Source organism: Tamandua tetradactyla, chromosome 1, assembly GCF_023851605.1.
Source record: "Tamandua tetradactyla isolate mTamTet1 chromosome 1, mTamTet1.pri, whole genome shotgun sequence".
NCBI lineage: Eukaryota > Metazoa > Chordata > Mammalia > Pilosa > Myrmecophagidae > Tamandua > Tamandua tetradactyla.
This window is the reverse complement of record NC_135327.1, coordinates 92,656,056-92,666,818: the sequence shown is the minus strand read 5'-3', so window position 1 is coordinate 92,666,818 and position 10,763 is coordinate 92,656,056. Positions and strand designations below refer to the sequence as shown.

Here is a 10,763-nt window from a genome sequence, read left to right as displayed (position 1 = left end):
TAAAAAATGAAAAAAATAGCCTGTGTATTTTTAAACATATGGGCCCTTTCCCATAATCTTTCCTTGCATAGATCTACATTGCTGTATGATGTTTTTCCTTCTTCTTGAAGCATATCTTTTGACAGTTCTTGCAGTGCTGGTCTTACACATGTCACTCGCATTAATTCTTTTAAGATTTGCTTTTAAAGTTTGCTAGAGTTCATTGAGACCAGCCTATAGTTTCGGTTTAATTTAGTCCCACTACTAAGGTCCTTCTGAGTACTTCTGAGGACTCAACCTAATGCCCCATGTATACAAGATCTTTCATCTCTGACTCATAAGAGAATAAATTGTTTCCTCAGCAGTTTTTATTTTTAAGGAATGTAAAACTATCTATTGACCACTGCTCACCAGTATTTACAATAAAGTGAACAATATACAGTTGGATAACATTTCAATTACCATGAAGTTATTGTTTGTTCTGGCTTCTGCTGAACCAGTAAACCAATTACTGAAAAGATTGAGCCTACATGTAAGGAATGTGTTGGGGTAAAGAAAAAACATGAAGGTCAACAGTTTAGACTGCAAATCTATTTATGCCAACAGGTCTTACATTGTAACATCTTTAACCATCTGATTAGGTTTCTATGAAGCATGACCTTTTTAGTCAATATAATACAGGGATTTCAACTTTCCATAAAAGAATGACTCTGTAGAAGGAAGCTTTAAAGGGTCTTTTAATTATACCTTGTTTGGCTAATGAAAACAAACAGTACTGCCCTGTTTTCTCCTTTGGGTGGGGAGATTGTTGGTTGTGGCAGAGTTTCTTCTCAGAGTTTCACAAATATTTTGCATTTATATGATTAAAGATATAGACATGGTTTTTGCTCTGGCTGATTCAAATTATATAAATTATTTGTATTACATTTTAATTGTCCAATTAATTATTGAATCATCTATATGATTTGAAAGTTTATGACTTCAGGAAAATTTTCAATTTAACTTTAAGTGATTTCTTGCTCAGAATGATGGCATCACAGAACCACCATGGACTTATGCATGGTTGTGAAATGCCGTTTTTTTTAAATGGTTTTGTTTTCAATGAATGTAAAAATAATAAAAAATAAAAATTACGTATGTATTTATATACACACACACACAAACGAACAAAAAATGCAGAATGGTCAGAATGGTCTCCTCAGGCATGTATGGGGCTAAACACAAGTTTTGATTCTGTAATGACTATGGAAATTTTTCCCACGTTTAGAAAAGCTGTTCTCTAAGGCAAAGGAAATAATATACCATGGTATCAAATGTTGTTTTCTGATAAATGATGCAACTACAGAAAGCCTTTATTTCTTCAAAGTAACCAGTGATATTGATGCAAAACAAAAACAAAAACCAATACCCCCAAAATACCTAACAACTCCCCCAATAATACTACTTCAAAACAAACATATCAAATTTGATTTCCATTAGATAGTTATTCTTCACACTAATAAATAAAAGACCAAGACCCAGATTTTATATATATATACATATATATATATATGTATGTATGTATGTATATACGTAGCAATACAAAAAAAGAAGCAATCCAAACAATTCTTTATCTTCTGGACAAGAAGGCCAATTTAGTCTCTTTTCATAAAAAGCAATTACAATTTGAGGACACTTCATGTTTGCCTCTTTGGCCAGCACCAAGTCTGCCTCATCTGAATCTTTCCATTTCATGAGAAACATTAATTCTCCACTGCTGTCTGTGGCACCAATTTTGCGTTCAGGATCAAGACCTCTAGCAAAGCCTCTTGGTTTGAAAGCAGCATCTCTCTTCTTCTTTGATTTGCTGTCATCAGATTCACTGTCAGATAAAGATTTTCATTTTGTACCATCTTTTTCTTTACCGGTTTTTTGAGAATTAAGAAATACTTCAATTAACTCTGGGCAATCTAAATTTTCTTCAGGCTCCCAAGTATTGTCAGCATCTGTAAATCCCTTCCACTTCAGGAAATATTCCGCCTTCCCATTTACTACAAGTTGATCCAGTAATTTTTCCACCACAAATTCTTCAGGTTCTGCCTCTTCTATTCTTTTGTTCTTTCCATTCTGCTTCTTCCCTATATTTTGCAATGTCATTTTATTGGAGACCATTTTTATTGCAGACTTATTCACCACCTCCGAGCTGCTCGAGGTCATGGGTCTGCAGTGTCCCCAGCCCTGCATGCTCCAGCTCACGCCACATCCAAGTGGGAGCCCCTGGGCAGTTTGTTACTGAGATATCTAACACTTCTCAGTACTTTCCCAGACCTTGAATGGTTTCCTGTCATATGTGCACATCAGTACTTTGCCAAAGACTTGAGGGGACCACTCTGAAATCTCCAGAGCTGTCTCTCTGTGCAGCAGTCTCCTCTCCAGGATTTTGATCTCAAATTCTAGTTGCCCTTGTCTTCTTGAACCCAGCAAGGCCACTGGGTTCTACACGGGTTCCCCTTCCTGCGCTACAGCCTACACACTCTCTCCAGGCAGTAGACTGGAGCAGTCACAGATCTCACCTCAGTGCCCCTTCGCCCACAGATGACAGACCTGCACTGCTTGTTGTCTAATGTTTGAAAACTATTTTTACATGCTTTGTAATATTTTCTAAGCTAATACATATTTGTATTATTAAATTCAAAACTGGCATTTAAATTAAAAGAAAAACTCAGGTAAATGTCTATTCCTAAAATCTCATGTTAGACTGATCAAGTCTTCCCCTAAATTTCTCATGATAGAAATGGTCACACTGGGTCTTCAAATGTGCTTTATTTTAATATAGCAATTAGACATGATGAAATTTTGATAGAGTAATTAGACATGATGAAAAAATCCTATGTGATTTTGTTCTTTAATGCAAAGGCTTCTTAACTGGAAAGTTCCATGTTGCTGAAGCAACACAGCATCTTAAAGAGAAAAAGTAATTATTCAACAGCTTTATATACTCGAGTAAAGGATTAATTGTAGCTATGGTATATTTTGTTCCCTTTTAAGACTAAAATAGTGGTTTTTTCCAAAGGGAACTAATAAACATTGTAAGCTGTATGGTTATTTATTTTTAACACCATAATCTGTTTATGTCCCAAGAACCCAGAGGTATCCCATTCTTAACAGTACTTTTTTAAAAAAGTGTATGTTTATAATGACTCCCAGGGATAAGTCTGTCCTGGCACCATGGGATCAACAATGCCATCCTGACCAAAAGGGGGAAAAGAAGTGTAACAAAGAAGGTATCAGTGACTGAGAGAGTTCAAATAGAGTTGAAAGGCTACACTGGAGGTCCCTCTTATGCAAGCTTCAGGTGGACATTGCTACCTATCATAAGTTGCAAAACCCAAACTAAAACCATTTCAGCCAATCCTAAAGAACACCTAGGGCAATACATAAAATTCTACAAATGTTCCATGCACTAGAGTAACTTTCCAGAAACCTACAACCTCCATCTGGGTCCCTGGACCAGATAAGTCCTGAAATCTAGAGGGCCCAGCCTCTCCAGAACATTAGTTAGTTCCATCTCCCTACCCCATATTATTGACAGTCCTTTCCAACATGAAAAATTCAGAATGGCCATAGCCCAAATACCCCTAAAGAGTGAGATAGAAAGATCAAACGTGATATTAGAGTTCTACAGAGAAGGTAGGGTTTAACAAACTAGTATGATTGCTGAATCTTTATATTGATATTTCTTTTAGTCTCCAGTATCTTAGAGTAGCTAGAAACAAAAGCCTAAAATTGTGGAATTGTAACCCATATCAAACTCTGAAATCAGTTCTACAACTAATTGTTGTGCTATGCTTTGAAAATTATTGCTTTTTTGTATATATGTTATTTTTCACAAAAAAAGAAAAAAAAATCAATTGTAATGACAAAAACAAATATTTATTTCTTCTAGCCTCTAATGTCCTGGAGAAGCTAGAAGGAAAAAATCTGAGAGGATTGTATGGTAGCCCATGACAAACTCTAGGATCTGTCCTGTAACTACTTGTTGAAGAGTGAAAGTTGATAAAACAATGTTTAAAAAAAATGTATGTACATAAAAGCTCCAGGTTACATTACTAAGCAACTACATTTCCAGGAGTGAATATACTACCTGTCTTCCACAAGTTGTTTCAAGTACACATTCCATGGCCATCTGTGCTTTTCAACAAAACTACATTCTTCCACTGAGGGATCCTGAAATTCAGGTTCTGACTGAAGATGAGGTAGTTAGTGGCCATGAAATGTAGTAGCCAGGTTGAAATGCAGTCAGAGTGGTGAAACTTGGCTTTTTAAGCAGGTCAACTGTATCATGGTTCATGGATGCCAGTTCCCTGCTTGGCATGCTCTGTAGCTGTGTAATGATGGAAAGCCCAAAGATGTGCTGTAGTCTGGATACCTGGTACATCTCTGCACAGATTAGAAGACACATGGCTTGAAAAATGCCAACCGGGCAACAGGAGTCTGTGTATAGGTATTCCAGAAATGACAGGAAAGTCTCTTTGGAAACACCGTAAATCAGAGCACTCTTTGCTTCCATGTAATTGCCTTAAACATGACTGCCATCACTTCACAAAGAGTCACCAGTTGGCCTTGTGGGGTGGCGCCACTGCCGCTTGAATTTCGAAGACAAACATCAGCAAAGCATAGATTTATTAAGGACAAACTTGAGGGAAATACTATAAAACCATAGAGGTTGATAGGTTTTGCAATTCCTTAAGCAATTAATCTCTCCTGGTGTTTTAAAATGCATAATGCATTTAACTTTCTCAACTACATATGAAATATCCCCAGAATTTTCAACTTCTTCCTGATATTTTCTTCCAGTTCTTCCCACTGAAAAGCACCTAAATAAGTGAAGCGCAGAATGTCTGATGAACAAGAACAGAAGAGTGTATCTTTAACAAGGACTCTTAAGGGTGGGTTGCCTGGAGGATTCTAGGTAGTGTCTGGAAATGCAGTGTATCTATAACACAGGGATCCTGGGTGATTCGGATGATGCTAGAATCCTGAATGTCAGCGGGACTCTTCACGTTGAAAAGCAGCATGAAAACATGGCTTACAGTGCAGAAAACAATCTTGTGGGTGAGCCTCTACAATATTCCTTAAATCTGGGTTGTAAAACACCACATCTACACACTGGCAGCACAACAGCAAGTTATTCAAACCAGAGTTATAATGTGATGCTTCAGCCTTTAAGACAGACTTTTTTTCTGGTTGTTCAAGCTGAGGCAGTCTAATTCCATGAAATGAGCTGCTCATGTTCCTTTTTTTCATTTTCTCACTTATTTTCTGATTTAAGACTTGAATCATAAAACATTCCAACATGCCTCCAAAATATTTTCCTATATAGAAGCTATCGAGGCTGTGTAGTTCAAGATAGGTAGTCCGTTGTTCTTTAGCAGGTTGGATCCCTTCAGTACTAATGCAGCTCCCTCTGTCCAAGGTGCATGATGGGCATGCACAGAGTAATTCTTTATTTTATCTGGTACCAACAGTAGCAATGATTACTGGAACTGGATTTAATGCTCTTTTTATCACTGAGATATAATTACCCTTTACTTCGTGGAATGAAAACTTGTCATTTACCTCGTATTTTATCACAGGGATATTGGCATCCCCAATTAGATTTCAACAGGTGTACCAATCACTGTTAAAAGTGTCCCAGATGGGACAGTCGGGGACCACCAGCTTGACATTCCCAAACACACTGGTCTGATACTTAACACGGGACGCATCACTGTGGGGTCGCATTCAGCAACAAGCTGCTTTCGTCCCCAGAGCGCAGAGGGCTCCTCCTCAAGGAAGTGCAGATGCACCCAGGTCAGCTTGTTGTCCTGCTGAGAGGTGTCCCCCTCCTTCCCCAGTGCCACGATGTGAATGGACAAGCAGGAGGGCTCCCATACACCAACTTTCTGCATCTAATTCAACTCCAAAGACTAAAATCCTCACTGTGGCCTCTCTGATGGCTAATAATGCTGAGCATCTTTTCACCTCTTTATTCATGTCACTTGTCCGTTTTCTAATTGTCTAATTGGATTTTTTCTTTTGCCCATTGATATCTACTTGCTGCTCTAGTATCATTTGTCGAAAAGGCTTTTCCCTCAATTGCTTTTGCATCTTTGTCAAAAATCACCGAGGCATATCTGTGTGAGTCTATTTCTTGGTTCTCTGATGTGTTCCATTCACATGTGTGTCTATCTGTCCATCAACACTACACAGTCTTGAAATCAGATAGACTGATTCCTCCCATTTTGTTCTTTTCCAAAATTGCTGTACCTAGTCTATATTCTTTCCCTTTTCTTATATAAATGTTAGAAAAATCATGTCTATAGCTACAAAAAAAATCTTACTGGGATTTTGGTAGTAATTGGGTCTAACCTGTATATCAATCTGGGCAGAAGAGGCATCTTTACTATGTTGAGTCTTTCAATCCACTAACTTTGTCTCTCCATTTATTTAGATATTTTATTTCCTCCATCTTTGTTTTGTAGTTTTCACCCTACAAGTCCTGCACATATAAGATTTACACCTATTTCCTTTATTAGAGAAGCAATTGTAAATGGAATCTTATTTTTAATTCGTGTTCATTGCTAGTATATAGGGATACAATTGATACAGTCTTGTTTCCTATAGCCTTGCTGAACTTACTTATTGGTTCTAGATTTGTGTGTGTGTGTACAGATTCCTTGACTTTCTATACACAGAGAGAAACATGTCATCACCGGTAAATAGGGTCAGTTTTATTTCTTCCTTTATGACTGGTATAACCTTCATTTCCTTGCCATGCCTTACTGTACTTCAAGCACTACGTTAAATAAGAATGGAGAGAGCAGACATCCTTGCCTTGTCCCAATTTTAGAGGGGAAAGCATGCAGTCTTTTACTATTATGTATTATGTATAATGCTAGCTATGGGTATTTTGTAGATTTGCTTGTGCTGGTTTGAAAGAATGTATATACCCTAGAAAGGCCATGTTTTAATCCTAACCCCATTTTGTAAAGGTAACCATTTCTTCTAACCCCTATTCAGTACTGTATGTTGGAAACTTTAATTAGATTATCTTCAAGGAGATGTGACTCATTCAAGAGTGGGTATTAAACTTGATTAGATGGAGATGTGTCTCCACCCATTCTACATGGGTCTTGATTACTTTACTGGAATCCTATAAAAGAGGAAACATTTTGGAGAACGCTGGAGATTTAAAGACAGCAGAGAAGAATGACAGAGCCAAGAGAAAGTCACAACAGAGAAAACTGCAGAACCACGAAGCAGACAATCCACCAGCAGCGACTTTTAGAGATGAAGAAGGAAAACACCTCCTGGGGAGCTGGAAAGGAAGCTAGCAGATGATGCCATGTTCACCATGTGTCCATCCAGGGGGAGAGAAACCCTGACTGTGTTCACCATGTGCTTTCCACTGGAGAGAGAAACCCTGAACTTCATCAGCCTTCTTGAATCACAGTATCTTTCCCTGGATGCCTTAGATTGGACATTTCTATAGATTTGCTTTAATTGGGACATTTCCATAGCTAAAAACTGTTAACTTGCAACTTATCAAATTCCCCTTTTTAAAAGCCATTCCATTTCTGGTATATTGCATCCTGGCAGCTAGCAAACTAGAGCAGTGCTTTATCAAGTTGATGTTCTCCTGTATGCCTATTTCTCTGAGAGTTTTTATCATGGATGGGGTTGAATTGTGTCAAATGGTTTTCTGCATTAATTGATGTTATCATGTGATTTTTCTTCTTTTGATTTTTAATACAGTGGATTAAGCCCCAGTTGGTCAAGGTGTGTAATTCTTGTTATAAATTTCTGAATTCTATTTGGTAATATTTTGTTAAGGATTTTTTCACCTATATTAATGAGGAATATTGCTCTGTAGGTTTGGGGGTTGGTTACTGTCTTTCTGGTTTTGATATCAGGGTATGTGATTGTTAATTCCGTGTGTCATCTTTGACTTAGCCGCTATGGTGTCCAGTTGCTTGGTCAAACAAGTATTGGCCTGTTTTTCTTACTACGAGGGTATTTGTTTGTTAAGGCTGCCAGAATACAATATATCAAGAGATGGATTGGCTTTTAATATAGGGGCATTTATTTAGTTAAGAACTTATAGTTCTTGAGAGGAAAGGTGGCTAGCTTTCATATGAGGTTCTCTCTTACACAGGAAGACATAGGGTGATTTCTGCTGGCTTTCTCTCCTGGCTTCTGGGTTCCCACAGCTTTCTCTGGGGTAATTCCTTTTTACATCTCCAAAGGACTGCGCTGAGCTGTGAGTGCTGAGATGAGGTATGCTGAGCTGTTTGGGCTGTGCTGCATTGAGCTCTCTCATTTAAGCATCGAGCCAATTAAATTAAACATCACTCATTGCAGGAGGTACTCCACCCAGCCAACCACAGATGCAATCAGTGATAGATAAGTTTCACATGCCAATGGCTCATGTCCACAGCAAAAGAACTAAGTACCTTCACTTGGCCAAGTTGACACCTGAACCTAACTACCACAGAGGGTATTTCAAAAATAAGATTGAAATCACTATTCAATTGCTTGTATCTATAACTGGTTGCATCTACAATGAACAAAGAAGACTGCCTTCAGCAATGAGAGGTCTCCAAATTAAAGCAGGAACTGAGGATTTAAACAGTGAGAAAGAAGAATTTCTATCTCTATGTCAACAGGCCTGCTGCTTCTGAGGAATTTAATATAATTTTCATTGGAGTTTCCAACTTGTGGTCTGCCTTAAAAGATAAATCCCCACATGAATCACTTAGTCGTATAAGTCAATTCTCATAACTCTCAATGTTTTCATGCACACACATCCTGTTGGTTTGGTTTCTCTGGAGATCCATAACTAATACCAGGTAATACTAGCTTCATAAAATGAACTGGGAAGTTTTCCATAATTCCCCTCTCTGTCTCTGGTCATTTTCTTGGTTATGAAGACTACATTTTAAGATATTAATATATCCACTCCCTTCCTTTGATTAATGTTTGCATAGTGTATCTTTTTCCAGCCTTTTCCTATCAAACTGTCTACATCATTATATTTGAAGTGAGTTTTCTTTAGACAGCATAAGGCTGAAGCATGTTTTTAATCCTCTCTGCTAATTTCTTTTAATTAGTGCATTTAGACCATTTACATTTAATGTAATTGATGTATTAAGGCTCAAGTCTGACACTTAATTTTTTGTTTGATTTGTTTTTCATTTACTTTCTTTCTCCTGACTTCCTGTGGGTTATGTAAACATTTTTTAGAATTCCATTTAGACACATTCAAGTGTATCTCTTCATAAAGTTTTTTAGTGGTTGCTCTAGGTATTATATTATATATGCATAATTTGTCAGCCTTCTTGTGTCATAATTTTACCATTTCCAGTGAATTATAGAAGGCTTATCTCCCTTTACTTCCCTTTACCCTCCCTTTTTTATTATATGATTATCTCAAATATAACATTTATATACATTTAGAACCACATCAGACAATCTTATATCTATTGCTTCAAGCATAGAACATACTTTAAAAAACTCAGGAAAGTATAATGTATTCACCCATATTTTTGCTTACTATGTTTTCTTCCTTTCTGATGTTCTAAAGTTCCTTCTTTTATCATATCCTTTCTGCTTTGAGAACTTCCCTTAACTATTCTTTTAGGGTAGGTTTGCTAGTGACATGTTTTCTTAATTTGCCTTTAATTGATATTGTCTTGATTCCTTTCATTTCTAAAGGATATTTTTGCTGGATTCTGTTGGACAGTTCTTTGCTTTCAGCACCTGAAATATGTTGTGCCACTTCCTTCTGGCTCTCAGGGTTTCTGATGAGAAATCTGGTGTCGTTCACATTTTCTTTTCCCTGTGGGAAAGGTATCCTTGTTCTTCTGCTGCTCTCAGTGTTCAGTGTTCTGTCTTTAGTATTTAGTGTTCTGTCTTTAGTGTTTAGAAATTTGAAATGATGCATCAGTGTGTATTTCTTTGGTTTTATCCTGTTTGAGGTTCATTCAGTTTCTTGAATCTACATCTTTTGGCAAATTTGGAACATTTTAGCCATTATTGTTTGGGTACATTTTCAGCCTGCCCTTTTTCCTCTCCTTCTATGATTCCCATGACATGACTATTAGATCTTTACAGTCTCACAATGTCTGAGACCCTGTGAGTGGTTTTTTTTTTTTGTCTATTTTCTTTCTGTTGTTTGGATTGGGAATTTGTGTTATTCTTTCTTCCAGTTTTATTGATTCATTTCTCTGTCTCCTCCATTCTGTTTTTCCACCCATCTTTTTTTTTTCTAAACATTTCAGTTATTGTATTTTCTACTTCTGGTTCTTTATATCTTCTAGTTCTTTACTGAGAATTTCCATATTTTCAGGTGTCTCCCATTGCATGTTGAAGCATTTTTATAATGGCTGATTGTTAGCATATGTGTCAGCTCAGTGTTGGCATCTATTGACTGACTTTGCTCATTTAGTTTGAGATCTTCCTGGTTCTTGAAATGACAAATTATCTTAATTGGAACCTGGACATTTTAGAGATCATGATATGAGACTCCAATTTAAGACTAAAAGATTATTTAAATCTTCTTTTACCTGGGAGGGGGTGGGACACTGTCTTGTTAATGTCAGGTGAAGGTAAATATTCAGGTTCCCACTCAGTTTCTGTTGTCACCCATGTCAGGGGGTGTGGCACACATCCTTACTGCTGAGTGGGGGCAAGGAGTTTCAGCTTCCCACTAGGTCTTTATTAACCCTTCTTGGGTTTAGTATCTCATTACTGTTCCCCATGGG

The 10,763-nt window shown here is 37.3% G+C and overlaps 1 protein-coding gene and 1 pseudogene across 1 annotated transcript; both read right to left on the bottom strand.

The window, feature by feature from the left end:
• Nucleotides 1-1,721: 1,721 nt before the first annotated feature.
• Nucleotides 1,722-2,130, bottom strand: LOC143681024 (chromobox protein homolog 3-like). The gene is made up of 2 exons (XM_077157736.1): nt 1,965-2,130; nt 1,722-1,891 (listed from the first exon to the last, which is right to left on the bottom strand). The coding sequence occupies exons 1-2, from the start codon at nt 2,128-2,130 to the stop codon at nt 1,722-1,724; spliced, it is 336 nt and encodes a 111-aa protein (XP_077013851.1).
• A 1,788-nt stretch (nt 2,131-3,918) lies between these two features.
• On the bottom strand, nt 3,919-6,195 carry LOC143685192 (rho-related BTB domain-containing protein 3 pseudogene; annotated as a pseudogene).
• Nucleotides 6,196-10,763: the final 4,568 nt, after the last annotated feature.